Source organism: Pelophylax lessonae (assembly GCF_965119305.1).
Source record: "Pelophylax lessonae genome assembly, chromosome: 5".
Lineage (NCBI taxonomy): Eukaryota > Metazoa > Chordata > Amphibia > Anura > Ranidae > Pelophylax > Pelophylax lessonae.
In genome coordinates this window covers 384321809-384337385 of record NC_138772.1, presented here as the reverse complement: position 1 = coordinate 384337385, position 15577 = coordinate 384321809, and the positions used below count along the sequence as shown (strand labels likewise).

General features: G+C 43.9%; 1 protein-coding gene across 1 annotated transcript in view; it reads left to right on the top strand.

The window, feature by feature from the left end:
• Nucleotides 1-15577, top strand: part of RAB31 (RAB31, member RAS oncogene family) — a 74142-nt gene that overhangs the window by 42477 nt on the left and 16088 nt on the right. The window contains exon 5 of the mRNA XM_082258520.1: nt 658-764. Coding sequence (XP_082114646.1) covers nt 658-764 — 107 coding nt within the window. The remainder of the gene's footprint in view (nt 1-657; nt 765-15577) is intronic.

The window sequence follows — 15577 nt, the reverse complement described above, 5'->3', positions numbered from 1 at the left end:
TTAGCTGCAGACTTAATTTTTTCCCCCCAGGCTGGAACTCTGTTTTAATGAAATGTCACTGTGTAAAACTTCAATAAAGTTTGCTTAAAAAATAAAAAAAGCCAACAGTGCAATGTGCAAGTATTAGTGCATTGGTCCTGCTGTCATTCTACCACCTGTACTTACCTTCTATTGTGTTCTTCTCAATATCAGAGGAACTGGGAGAGTGTTGAGCGCCACCATAACTCATATATTTTTATTGGAAATTTGAAAGAAACATTTACTATTTCCCCTGTAAAGCCGAGGGGAGCAAAAATCCAGCTAGTACTGATAAAATCAAAAATATTCTGACCTTTTTTGTAAAAATTGACTGACAAATGCAGTCAAAAGCAGAGCAATCTTGTACACTGATAGGCTTCAAAAAACTGGAAGTCCTAAAAATAATTTCACAAGAAAACACTGGTATGGGTCCAACCAGTGGTTTCAATTATGGCAAATGACATACAGCTTTTGAAGCATTTATGTGAGAATCGCTTTGAAGAGCACATGTTTAAGTACTGTCAAAGTCTTTGTTTTAGTATGCAGTAATACATACAAGATTTGATAAAATACAGTAGATGTTTTGAGGAACCATCAAACAAGAGGTAATGAATATGTATTGCTCTAATATGTACACAGGACTCGTTCCATACACTGAAGAAATGGGTGAAGGAGCTGAAAGAACATGGTCCAGAGAACATTGTTATGGCCATCGCTGGAAATAAATGTGACCTCTCTGACATCAGGTAGAAATTTGTATACATTACATGTGAACATCAATGTTACTAAGGGCAAAGGAAGCAGTATTAAACCCAAAAGGAAACATTTATTATATTGCAACTTACCAATTCTTACATGTGATGGCTGCATTTGTTTTCTTTTTTTAGGCTTTCTTTCTTCTATTTTCATCTGGTGATCCTGTTCTGTTTCAGTTTACAGGGATGAGACAAACCATTTATCCAATTAGTTAAAAAACTGTTTGCTGTAACTGATTATAAACTGTGAGTTGGAGTTTGGCTTCAATTACCTAGTGTATTTAGGTCTAAGTCTAAAGCTGGATACACACTATAATACTTTTGTTGTTAGATTTCCTTTAGATCTACCTTCAACTATGTAGTGCAGGGGCCTGACTGATTGCATACAAATTGAAAGTGTTTAGATTTTACCTCATATTATATGGTTTTGGTAAATCTAAAGGAAAAAATCTAAAGACAATTGTATAGTATGTATGACCCATTAGTCTGCAAGTACATCTAACACTCCCCTTCCCCAGACTGACAATGCTACTGTCCAAAGGTGTCCATTCATCCAGGGTATAGGCACTTTAATACAGTAGGTGTGTTACTGGCAAGATCACCAGGGGAAAACACAGGGAAAAAAGCCTAAAAAAACCCAAAAAAAACAAAAAATGAATGCAGCTACCACATCTAACGATTGGTAAGCTGCAATATAATGGAAAATTTATATCAAATACTTTCCTGATGGACTCCATGGCAGTGTACGTATCGGGTTTAGCTCCGCCTCCAAACCTACCCTATAGGACATCCACTCCCATAAATCTTTGCACCTGTTCAGCACACGTGTTCTGTAACTATCCTCCACATAAGCCGGGAGGGAACTCCTGCTGCCATGGAGTCCATCAGGAAAGGAAAATTACGGTAAGTATTTGATATAAATTTTCCATTTTCCTGACAGACTCCATGGCAGCATGCGTATCGTGAAATAACTACACAAACAGGATGGGCAGGTGCTGAACAAAAAGTTTACTCTTTTTACTCAACTGACAGGACTTGTAAACCAAAATTAACAGAAGAAAGAGCCGCTGGCTCAACACAATAATGGGACAAAAAGGTATTTATGGAAGACCAGGATGCTGCTCTACAGATTACATCAGGAGCGACGTGTCTGGAGACTGCCCAGGAAGTGGAAACACTCCTAGTCGAGTGAGCCGTAACCGCCACTGGAGGGGTCAAGCCCTTTGCCCTGTAAGCCCATTGAATGGCCTGAATGATCCAGGAGGAAATTGATCTTGAAGAAGTTCTTGAGCCTTTATTTTTCCCATAAAAGGCGACAAAAAGATATTCCGACTTTCGTAAGGAAACCGTGGCATCCAGATATTTCTTGATGCAACCACCTACGTCCAATGGGTGGACTGGAGAGCCTTCCTCCTGCCTGAAGGTAGGCAACGCAATCTCATCATTCTCATGAAAGACAGAGGTAACTTTCGGTCTTGCATCCAACATAGGAATAAGTACCACTCTGTCTGGAAAAAAGGTCAGAAAAGGCTCTTGTGCTCCCAAGGCCCCAATTTCAGACACTCTTTTTGCCGAAGTCACGGCTACCAGGAAGGCCGTAACCAGAGTCAGCTCTTTGATGGTAAGAGACTCAGACTTATCTTGAATGCGATGTGCTAAGAAATCCAGCACCAGAGGGAGGTCCCATTTGGGAAATCTTGGCTTCCTCTGAGGTCTGATTCTAACTGCTCCCTTAAAGAACTGACGTACCAAAGTATGACTGGCCCAAGAAATTCCCATAAAGGCTGAGATGGCTGAAACTTGGACTCTGAGAGAGCTCACCGAAAGAGGGAGATCTAAACCAGATTGTAAGAAACTCAGTACAGCCTGGATTTTAATAGAAGACTGAGGATCAGGCCTTGCAGCCAGATGTGAGGAAAATCTTGCCCAAATCCTTTGGTATACTTTATTTGTCGAGTCTCATCTGGCACTTAGTAGAGTAGAAATTGCCTCTTCAGGACAACCTAAAGTTTTCAGTCTCCTCCTCTCAACAGCCACACCTTCAAGTGTAGACGAGCAGGGCACAGATGGAGTACAGACCCCTAAAATAACAGATCCGATCTGATGGGCAGCGGGATTGGATCTTGAACACTGAGAAGTGTCAGAAGAGAGAACCAGGGCCTGTTGGGCCAAAATGGGATCACTGCCACTATCTCTACCACCCAGCGCTGTAAAAATCTACTGCACATGCGCAGCAACGCTACTGCGCATGCGCGAGAACCAAGCCTCGTTCCGGAGGCGTTCTCGCATGCGCAGTAGCAAAAAAACGGCGGCCGGTCAGGAAGTAAGACGCTAACCGGCCCTGGAGCACTAGCCACCAGGGAAACAGGAGAAAGTCCAGGTAAGGCACACAGCCTGCAATTTAAAAATACAAACAGCTGCCATGGAGTAAATAAACCATAAGGGGTACTCACAGACCGCCGAACCGCTAGCCACCAGGGATGGATGGAACAAACACTGGACTTCATATTTTGGGGAGAAGGCCACCCGCAGCAGCTGGGTTTTTCGGCCAAGGGCTGCATATAACGAAATCCTCACCCCACTCCATACCCCGCAGCAGCTGGGGCTTATTGGAGAATACTCAATACCCGAATGGTAGAGTCATCCATCTCCTGGGATCCGCTTTCAGGAAGGATACAGGTAATCCTTTGGAGGACAAAAAAGGAACACGTGTGCTGAACAGGTGCAAAGATTTATGGGAGTGGATGTCCTATAGGGTAGGTTTGGAGGCGGGGCTAAACCCGATACGTATACTGCCATGGAGTCTGTTTTGGGTTTAATACCACTTCAAGTTATTGGGCTCATCTTTATAAACCTAGTATGTTTCTTAAGAAGCATGTTTGAAATTCTAAGTAAAAGAAAAAAAAATTATAAATTTGCATTTGTACCAAAGTTGGGTAGGGGTTTTAGGGGTTGTAAAATGCTCTGTAGGGCTTTCTCTGATATGGAGAAAAAAAAAATCATTGGGACAGCTATGAAAATTTTACAGTTTGATAAGCGATTATGCTTGCAGTATACTTTTTTGCAAGCATAATTCCTGCAATTCCTACTTTACGGCAAGTGAGGTTTATCCTGTCACAAATACAGGTCCTGTGCCCTCTAAATTATTATCTCAAGCAGTCTTATCTGCCCTCTCACTTCTCCCCCTTGGCTAAAGAACACCACCCAACATTAGGAACTGAATGCATTTTTACAGGGACAACAAGTATTTTGCTGCATCTTTAACCAGTTCTGGACCGGAAGGTATTGCCCCTTAATGACCAGGCCATTTTTTACGATTTGGCACTGCGTTACTTTAACGGAAAATTGCGCAGTTGTGCGACACTGTACCAAAATAAAATTGATGTCCTTTTTTTCCCACAAATAGAGCTTTCTTTTGGTGGCATTTGATCACCTCTGCGAATTTTATTTTTTGCGCTATAAACTAAAATTATTTTTTCATCCTTTTAGGCCAATTTGTATTCTGCGACATATTTTTGGTGAAAAAAACTGCAATAAGCGTCTTTTGATTGGTTTGCGCAAAAGTTATCGAGTCTCCAAACTAGGGGAAAGATTTATGTCATTTTTATTTATTTATTTTTATTACTAGTAATGGCAGCGATCTGCGATTTTTAGCAGGACTGTGGCATTGCAGTGGACAGATCAGACCCCTAACTGACCTTTTTGACACTTTATGGGGGACCAGTGACATTACTACAGTAATCAGTGCTAAAAATATGCACTGTTACTGTAATAATGACACTGGCAGGGAAGGGGTTAACTTAGTGGGTGATCAAGGGTTTAACCAGTTCTGGACCGGAAGGATTTTCCCCCTTAATGACCAGGCCATTTTTTGCGATTCCACACTGCGTTACTTTAACTGAATATTGCGCGGTCGTGCAACACTGTACCAAAATAAAATTGATGTCCTTTTTCCCCACAAATAGAGCTTTCTTCCGCCTGCTTTGTTTACATAAGCAAGCGGGTCTTCTCTCGGTTTCCCGGACGATCGCGGGAGGGCAGCGGCAATCGCCTTTTTACTGCGGCAGGGTGGCTCGGCTGCATCCAGTCACGTAGTACTACGTGACTGGAGTTCATGTGGTTTTGGTGGCAGTAAAAAGGTGGCGGGCGGTCGGCAAGTGGTTAAATGTGAGCCTAGGGGAGTGTTTACTAACTGTGGGGGAAGGGGCTTGTGATTGTGGGTGGCCGATTGCAATCGCGGCCGCCGGCCCCATGTATCGACATCTCTAGTAGGGGTGGGAGTATACTGCCGGGGGCCCCCCCAGCACCACGCGCGGCCAATGTAGTACTACGTTGGCTCGCACAGCCAAGCCAGCCTGCCGCAGTAAAACTGCAGCGGGCGGTCGTCAAGTTTAAGGGATAAAATATGGGGAAATGTGCTGTTCTGTAGAGAAATACTGTTTTTTTTTGGGGGGGGGGGGGCGGGGGAGAGCGGGTTTGGCAGCCAACCATCTCCATCCAAACATAGCTTTAATATCCTATGGTATGCCCAAACATAGCCACTACAGATGTTAGTGATACACTTTGTAACATTTTAATAAAGTTTAAAAAAAAAAAACAGTAACCTACACTATAAAATACATGGCACCGCCACTCAAAGTCGGAAGGTAATGAGCACTAAACTGAACTGGTCATTTTCTTTTGCGAATAGTGTGAATGAGCTCTAAAGAAAACCTGTACTAAGAAAAATATGGAGGCTGCTATTGCTGACCTCCTTCTGAGCATGTCAGTTACCTGGCTGACAATTGACTGGGAAAAATTATAATAGGAAGTTCAACAACCAAAGTACCAAAAAACTGCGAGATTTTCAGGGCCATGAAAGGAGGGATGATCACAAATAGAACATATGTATTTTTTTATGAAAACCTATTTATTGAGTCATGACGACATAAAAAAGAAAAATTGCATATGCATACATATACAGTACATATAAATTCACATGTTTCCTAAGGAAACACCGATACAAAATACCAAATTGCCAACAATATTGTCTCTATTGAGCATAGCCTGTAGGTCCTCATAGAGCCGATGCGTTTCGCCCAAGGCTTCTTCAGGGCCAGAGAGACCTTCAAGGCAATGTGTTCCCATAAAATCATGAATAGGACATCACGTCTCCCAGGGCAGGTGTCAGGACCATATGAAGCGGAGGCGGTCACAACTAATTATTGCTGACTAGGTATAAATCCTTACAACACACACCAGCCCAAGTAGTATATAACTATCCCAGTATTGTAGATGGTCTCACAATGGAATTGTTAGAACCACTTTTCCAACCAGTAAGTACGGCATCCATAGGGGAAGACTGTAGATACAGGGCCTGTGTATGTTACCTAATAGTATGGTTAGACTAAATCAGGTCCTAACAAAGGACCCAATCATCCTCACACCATGGACCAGCAATGCCCGGTCCCTGAGCACCCTGGCTCAAGATGGTCCCTTGGGTCACTGTTACGCCACGAGTGCCTGCTCCCAAAGGAGATAAGAAGTTCTGACTTTAATCACTTTATACTTATTCCAGGTCAGCAACTCAAAAAGCTTTGAAACTAGAGGCAGCCAGGCAACTATCATGTTTAGAAGGAGGTCAGTAATAGCAGCATCTATTTTCTCTCTATAGAGGTTTGTGTTAAAGTAATAATAAACCCTCATTGTTTTTTCATTTCTATAAAATTCTATAAAATTCTTACCCCAACTTTGAAGCTTTCAATGCAGCTGGCTTCTGTTCTCTAAGTTCTTCTTTCCTGAACTTCCTGTCTTCACAGTGTAGCGCCTATCCCTGGTTCTCCCAAGTAGTACAGAGGCTGCCAGTCACACAAACACAGTCCCACGCACACCAACAATATAGGCTCAGTCCAAGGGATGCCTTTTTAAAATGTATTGCTGAAGAACTTTAACAGGAGAGGGATTTAGGGTTACTGCTCCAAAACGATCAGTAACAATGTTTGGGAGGACAAACTTCTCTCTAATTTTTTAATAGCAGCTTTCTGGAGGAAGCAGGGGATGGCCACTATATCTAGGACTCAACAACAGCAGTCTATATAGCCATATCTGGCTCTTAGTTCCCCAACAAGGCCCTTACTCACAATGTTCCAGAAGCTGTCTGCCACCCGGCACCCACAGGTAGATCTTCATTGAGGCAGATAACAAGAACCTTCTCCAGACCAGGACTTCAATGCAGTGCCCTCCAGAATATTTTAACCCTCAAGCAATCTTCCCCAGGCCCTCAGCTGCTGAAGCCCAAACTGAAAATTATTATCTTAGTATAACTGCCTCCAGGGGCATTAGCCCCAAGAGGACTGGAACCCTCCCTTGAGGTAAAAGCATGTTCTGTTCCAGCCTCCTGCACAGTTACCTTCTTGACACCTCCTACCTGGGATTGGCTGATGTATGATAAATATTTAACTGATCATTTGAATCTCCCTGCCCTATACTCTGGAAGCTTTTTTTCAGAGGCAGGTGGGGGGAATCAATCTCAGATCAGGAAACCCTTAACAGACCAAAGCAATCAATAACTGCTCCACTCACTACAAAGGAGCCAAAAAACAAAATTTAACCTAGCAGCCTAAAAGGAGGAGGAGGGTGCTATACCAGAAATGAGTTAACAATGGACTTTGCAATCTCCAGTCTGATGGTTAGCTTGGAGAAAAGAGGGAAGGTGGAGAAGCAGTGTAGTGCGTGGCCATTTTTGGGGCTGTGGTGTTTCACGATGCACAGTGTAGGAGGACATAACTTTACTTTCTGCATGCAAGGATGGCTCCATAGGACACTGCAAGAGAAAGGAACTACTCTGAAACAGAAAAATAGAGGTAGTGTTCATGGCACAAGCTTAAACTGGAACATAGGCAAGGATTAAAAGAAGAAACGACATACTCAGTAAGTGATTAAATCAGCTGCAGAGAGTGTTTAAAAACTGAGGGTTTAATATCATCCAAAAGGGGAGTTCCACTCTTCTTTCTCCTTCCCCCTCTTCTGTCATATTTAGAAAATTTTCTTTGGGGGGTGAGTAGGTACCTAGTTTTGCCTAGGTGGTCCGAGTGGAAGTTCAACCCCCCCCCCCCCTCCGCAACCTTCTGGGATATGTCACAGATCCCAGAAGGTCACAAAACCATTCACATAGTGCAGCGCGGCTCATGCATGCGCAGTGGGCAGCCAACTGTGAAACCGCAAGGAGTCACAGCTGGGTTCCCACAGTAAAACTTTGTTAGCAACTACAGTTTTTGTAGCTGCTGATGTTTAATTTTAAAGAAATGACAGAAGAACCACATTAGGTCATCATAAATGGGTGAAATGGAATATTTCAATGGGCCATGATATTCCTGCCATGGACTTAATGTATTCAGTAGTCAAAATCCTCACTAGAGTCTGACATGTGAGAGCTTTGGTTCTCCAATTGACAGGATTTTTGAAGAAATGGTGGCCCATGCTTTCAATTATTAATGAATTTATTATAGTTTGGTATGACGGGTGCTTTTTTTTAATGTACTTTTTTAGTCTTTTTGTTCCTTCATCTTTTGCTATGGCAAACAGATAAAAAGGCACAATCCATTTAGGTGTTCTCTGGCAAAAGGGAGGCAGCTTACCTGCCAAACTACTGGCGGCCTTCCTGCTCTTCCCTGTACCTCCTTCTTAGCACTGGGAGAGAGATGGTGAGATGGTGTTTTGAGAAGGAATGATTTCATTTAACAGCACAGTTAGCTGTGTATTTACGGTGTAGCCCTATTAGTAAAAAGAGCTTCTTTTTTCAGTATATAGAGTGCAATTTACTGCAATACTTTACAGTTGCATCCTGTAATTTCATAAGTATCCTTTCATCATACCTACTTGCAAAACTCATGTGAAGCTAATGTCCTTGTGAACCAAAAATCAGCTATTCCCTTTTGCATCAGTGTTAATTTCGTCGACTAAAACCGACTAAAACGTTTTCGTCGACTAAATTAATACAATTTTAGTCTACTAAAATACGACTAAAACTAAAACAATTCAGATGACTAAAATACGACTAAAACTAAAATGGCATTTTAGTCAAGAGACTATAACTAAAATTAAATCGAAATTTGCTGCCAAAATTAACACTGGTGCATGCTCAAAGCTTAATACCATAAATAATAACATATTAGATTTTTCACTCCAGGACCAGCAGTAGTATATAATGAGTTTGGAAATTGTGGAGAAATGCTTAAATAATGCATTACAAATTACAATTGAACTACACCCATTCGATTATAGATGACTAAAATGAGTTTTAGTCGACTAAAATGTACTGGAGTTTTAGTCGACTAAATAAGACTAAAACTAAAACACTTGCAGAAGACTAAAGTGGGACTAAAACTAAAATGCCATTTTAGTCCTAAGACTAAGACTAAAACTAAATTGAAATTTGCTGCCAAAATGAACACTGTTTTGCATAGATATAATTTTTCTAACCATTACACCTATAGCTCACAACATTATTCACAGTATCTGTGAACTCCAATTTTTTACCACTAAAGGGTATATTCACACCAGATGCAGTGGGACTGCGTTGGGTGGCTAGTCCAGCCCAGTCCCACCCCATAGACAAGGCAAAATGTCTCCTATGTGCCCGTTTCACACCACTGTCTGGCAGTGATGTGCAGGCATGTTGAGCTGAGAAGTACTGCATACATGTGGGCTGGATACAACGCGGAACGGTGGACAATGAACACACAATCCAAGCTCAACACAAAGTCAAAGCTCAACAAAAATGAGCATATTGTAGAAGCTCAGCAAGCTTCTGGACTGTCCATGTCAGAAGTCAGCACAGGAGATAACCAGATATATGTACTGTAGCTACACAAAGAAACTGGGACCAGACCATATGTATATATCTTTTAAGTGATATTTATTTACAGTGGATGTAAGATAACTACACACCAGCAAAGCAATAAATGCAGCAAACTAAACAACTAACTAAATATACAAATATATACAAATGTGAAATGTGCAAGGCAGGGGAAAATTGGAGAAGCGGGTGGGTAGGAAAAAACAAAACGGAGAAAGAAATAACAGGGAACAAGGCAGCAAGGTACTAGGTACAGGGCAGGAGCAAGATCAGGAGTAAATCAGAGTCAGGCAGCAGAACGACAAACAGGGTACAAGGCAGGAGCAGCCAAAACACTGACGCGCCGTGTGCTAGTGGGAGCAACCTTATATGGCCACCTAGCAGCTGAAACCAGGTGAAGCTGATCACTGAAACCTGCAGGCTTCTAGGAGACACCTGCTGGTGGACACTGGAACTGCAGCAATTAGTCCAGAGCACCACAATGCCACCAGTAGGTGAACTTGGTCCTAACAGTCCGTCAGAATTGTATTGGGACTTCCTTTTTCAAGACCTGTAGTGCGAGTGGAGGCATGTACCAATTATTGGGGATTTCTAGTACAGGTGGAACATCCCTGGAGTCTTGCTCTTCTCTATATCTGGCTGGTTTGACTTAGCAATCGCCACTTAACACGCAGGGTCTCATCAGATTGCGGTGAAGTCGCCTCTTAATGGGGTTGGGTCCCACTGAAACCACATCCTACACTGGGGTTAGAAGGAAGGGCTATCCCTCTACCCAATAGGGGGTGCGCTCCCACTTGAGATCTAGTTTTCAGCCCCTTTTGCTCTTAGTGTTCTTTAACATCACCCGGTCCAGACGTGGAGTACCATTTTGAGTTGCTGCAATAAAATTTCAGCAAAATGGACTAGCCTGCTGCATCAATTTTTCACTTTGATTTTGGGGGTCTTTGAATTCAGTCCACAGTAGGTTGATAATTTTCATTTCCATCAAACGATGCAGCAAAGGGAAGGGGTAGGTGTTGGCAAGTGAAACATAGTACAATGGAGCTGCTGAGTGAATAAAGCAATAGAGGGAGCAAGCCTAATGTCGGTTCAATAGAAGCGGGGGAGCTTTGTCTGTGGGGTGATAGTGGAGGTGGCAGATGAGTGCAGTGTCTGTGGGGGGGGGGGGGCAGCCAGATGGAGCATAGTGGGCCAGAGAGCAAAAGAAGTTGGACAGGAACAAGGGGTGCAGATTGCTCCCCACTCCTCCTGAACACTAGTTTAGTGCAGTTCCCCACCCACCTGTGCTCCACTTTACAACTTCCTGAACCCCTTTTCTTTGATGCTCCACACACGTGCTCCACTCCCCCAACCTCTTTTCCAGAACATTATTTCAGTGTTCCCCCACACACACTTGTGCCCCCACTCTTATTTTTGGTGTTCTTCCCACCCCTGTTCACCCAAAACCACTTCTCAGTGTTTAGTGGGGTAGAGAGCAAAAGGGGTTGGATAGGAACAAGGGGTGCAGAATCTGCAGATTGTTCTACACTCTTCCCAAACACTAGTAAGGAGTTGACCTATTCATCCCCCTTTCAGTGTGCGCCCCACCAAGCTGTGCTCCACTTTACTCTCCCTGAACCCCTTTTCTTTGATCCTCCACACACCTGTGCTCCAATACCTTCTCTTCCAGAACCCTATTTCTGTGTTCCTCCACACACACCTGTGCCCCCACTCTTATTTCGGGGTTAATTCCACCTCTATTCATCCTAAACTCCCTTTCAGTGTTCCCACAACCACTTTCCCTATCCACCTGTGCTCTTGAGGTTTCTTCATCCCAATCCCTCTCTTGGATCTATTTTCCACATCCACCTGTTCTGTACCTTTTTTCAGGGCCCCCCACCCACCTGTGCTCCTCCTGCTCCCCTCCTCTGTTCGCCAGTCACCCCAATAGCTGTGACTCTGCTTCCTCTTTGTACCACTCACTTACCCCATCTGTTCCGATATCCCCACTTTCTCCTAAGCCCTTACCCAACCCATTCCACTGATTTAATCAGCTCCACCTTTGTTCTCCACCGCCAGTTCCTAGAGAATGAAGGAATTGATATTATTGAATAACCCCAATGCTCGCTTGACCTAAATCCAGTAGAACACCTCTGGGACATTATGTTTCGGTTCATCCGACGCCGCCAGGTTGCACCTCAGTCTGTTCAGGAGCTCAGTGATGCCCTGGTCCCGATCTGGGGGAAATACTGCAGGACGTCTGTCGTCTCATTAGGAACATGCCCGGACATTTTCAGGCATGCAACATGTCTGTTCCATAGAACAGACAGACCCCTAAAGCAGTATAGAAATACGATCGCCCCAAACCTGTTGAATGTAGCAAAAGGGACAAAAAATGGTTAGAGACAGAAGGTCCCACCTTAAGACAGTGGTGTCGTAGAACTGAATATACAGTAAACCCCCCTCCATTGCAGGGGTTACGTTCCGGACCCAGCCGCGAAAAGTGAAAATCCCTGAAATAGAAAAACCCTATTAAAATGCATTATAGGCATGTTTTTTTTTTACTGTCACTGTACGTGTAAAAGCATTTTAAGGTCTTTAAACACACTTTTAAACAATAGAAACTCATTTAAACACATAAAAGATACTGAGAGACATAGCAAGAGCTATGGAAAACACAAAAATATTTAATATTTAATGATTTATATAGTAAAATAACATAAAAAAAACCGCAATATACCGGGACCGCAAAAACTGAACCGCAATGGAGCAGGGGTTTACTGTATATACAACATGGAATACCTGAGTAGCAGAGATGAGGAACAAGTAGATAGTTTTTCTAATAAATGGAGACAATGGGCAGATTTCAAAAGGACTAAAGAATATATAGAAATATGGACGGCTTAGGGGGGCGACTAAAGACTGGGGTCCTGTAAATGTAAATAGAGAGGTAGGAGAAGGAGCGGAACATAGGAATGGAATGGTAAAGGGAAAAGGGGGGGGGGATTAGGGTTAGTGGGTTACAAGAAATCAAGTTGAGTTTGAAATATGTGAAACAAAAAAAAAAAAAGACTTGGCCCTGGGTAGCAGGATGTTAACCACTTTAAGACCGGAGGATTTTCCTTCTTAACGTCCAGGCCACTTTTTTCAACTTGGCACTGCGCGATTTTAACTGACAATTGCGCGGTCATGCAACGCCGTACCCAAACAAAATTTACGTCCTTTTTTTCCCACAAACAGAGATTTATTTTGGTGGTATTTGATTACCTCTGCGCTTTTCATTTTTTGCATTATAATAAAAAAAAAGAGCGAAAACTCTGCGAAAAAATTTACATTTTCTACTTTGACAGTTAAAAAAAATATCCAATATATTCAATTTTTGTCATATATTTAGGCCAAAATGTATTTAGCTACATGTCTTTGACGAAAAAGTTCTCAATGAGCGTATTTTTAACCACTTTAAGACCAGAAGATTTTACCCCATTCCTGACCAGGCTATATTTTGCGATTCGGCACTGCGTTACTTTAATGGACAATTGCACGGTCGTGCGACACTGTACCTAAAAAAAAAATTGATGTCCTTTTTTTTCCCCCACAAATAGAGCTTTCTTTTGGTGGCATTTGATCACCTGTGCTATTTTAAATTTTTTTTAAAAAGAGCAACAATTTTGAAAAAAAAAAACAATATTTTTCACATTCTGATATATAACATTCCCCAAAAAAATTTTTAAATCAATTTTTTTCAAACATTTTAGGCCAATTTGTTTTCTGCTACATATTTTTGGTAAAAAAAATCACAATAAGCGTATTTTGATTGGTTTGCACAAAAGTTATTGCATTTACTAACTACGGGAAAGATTTGTCATTTTTATTGTTTATTTTTTTCTTTTTACTAGTAATGGCGGCCATCTGCGATTTTTTTTGCGGGACTGCGACATTGCAGCGGACAGATCGGACCCCTAACTGACATTTTTTACACTTTTGGGGGGACCAGTGACATTACTACAGTAATCGGTGCTATAAATATGCACTGTTACTGTAATAATGACACTGGTAGGGAAGGGGTTAACACTGTTGATGATCAAGGGGTTAAAGGTGTGCCTCATGCTTACTGACGTGTGTGGGGGTTGTGTGACACAGACACAGATCCCAGGTTCAGCTATGCTGAATCTTGTGATCTGTCCCTGCCTGTCACAGAGGAGATCCGCCCGCTTTGTTTACACAAGCAGGCGGATTTCCTCACTCTTTCCCCCGCCTCACCTCACCTGAATACAGCGCGAGCGAGCTGCGCGCTGCAGAGAGAAGGAGGAATCCAGCGACGTAAACCTGGACCCAGCCGAGCCGCTCTGCTGCAGTAGCAGCAACGTGAGCGGTCGGCAAGTGGTTAAAGTTAGAAGGGCTCCCTCAAGAGCAGATGGTAAGGACCTCCCAGTCTAGGCATGATCATAAGCAGCTGTGATAGTGGCACAGGGGATAGAGCACTGGGCTTGTAATTGAGAGGTTATGAGTTCAAATCTCTTGGCAAGCAGGTAAATGCTTTAAAGGCAGTGGTGGGATTCAGCCGGTTCGAACCGGTTACTATCTTTTTGCAAGTTTGCAGAACCGTTTGAGTTTGACCATGCTGATGACCGATCTGCTGCTCCCTCCCCTGTCTGCGCTGTCTCTCTGCAGGGAGGCGGCCGGAGCCCACACACAGTCACTGGTTGCTAGGCTAGAGCCGCTTAGCGTCTAGCAACCAGTGACGTCACCCATTTCTCCTGCAGGCCGCGGCCTCCCAGACAGTCCCCGACTCCCCACCTATTGGCTCTAGTAGGAAAGGAAAGGGTGGACCCGAGGCGCAGAGCAGTGTGCGCCCCAAGCCCACCCATTGTGTGACAATAGCGAATGAAAATTCGCTATTGTCACACGGATCCTCCTCCTCCTCGGCCAATGCCAATGGCCAGGAGGAGGCGGGACGCGTGAGGACTCGAGGAGACGTGGGGACTGAAGAGCAGAAGCCGCTGCCTACAATTCTACAACAGGTAAGTGACAGTCACTGGTCTGGGGGCTTGGCAAGTTGGCACGCTGTTCACTCTGCATTGAACGGGGCACAATGATGTCTGCATTGAAGGGGGCATGCACGCAGCACGCTGGCCTGGTCTGGAGGCTTGGCAAGTTGGCACGCTGTTCACTCTGCATTGAAGAGGGCACGCCACACGCTGGTCTCTGCATTGAAAGGGGACACGAGCACAATGATCTCTGCATTGAAAGGGGGCACGCTGGCCACTGTGCATTGAAAGGGGGGCACGCTGGCCACTGTGCATTGAAAGGGGGGCACGCTGGTCATTCTGCATTAAAAGGGGGCACACTGGTCACTGTGCATTGAAAGGGGGGCACACTGGTCACTGTGCATTGAAAGGGGGCACGCTGGTCACTGTGCATTGAAAGGGGGCACGCTGGTCACTGTGCATTGAAAGGGGGCACGCTGGTCACTGTGCATTGAAAGGGGGCACTCTGGTCACTGTGCATTGAAAGGGGGGCACACTGGTCACTGTGCATTGAAAGGGGGGCACGCTGGTCACTGTGCATTGAAAGGGGGCACGCTGGTCACTGTGCATTGAAAGGGGGCACGCTGGTCACTGTGCATCGAAAGGGGGCACGCTGGTCTCTCTGCATTGAAAGGGGGGCACGCTGGTCACTGCATTTAAAGGGGGGCACGCTGGTCACTGTACATTGAAAGTGGGGCACACTGGTCACTGTGCATTGAAAGGGGGGCATGCTGCTCACTATGCATTGAAAGGGGGGCACGCTGGTCACTATGCATTGAAAAAGGGCACGCTGGTCACTGTGCATTGAAAGGGGGCATGCTGGTCATTCTGCTGGGAAAGTCAGAACTGGTTACTAAAATTTTTGAATACCACCACTGTTTATAGGTGAGATTCAATTTATACCTCAGATCTCTCCGTAAAGAAGACCTGTCATGGCCCATGCTTTCGCAAGAGTTGCTGTT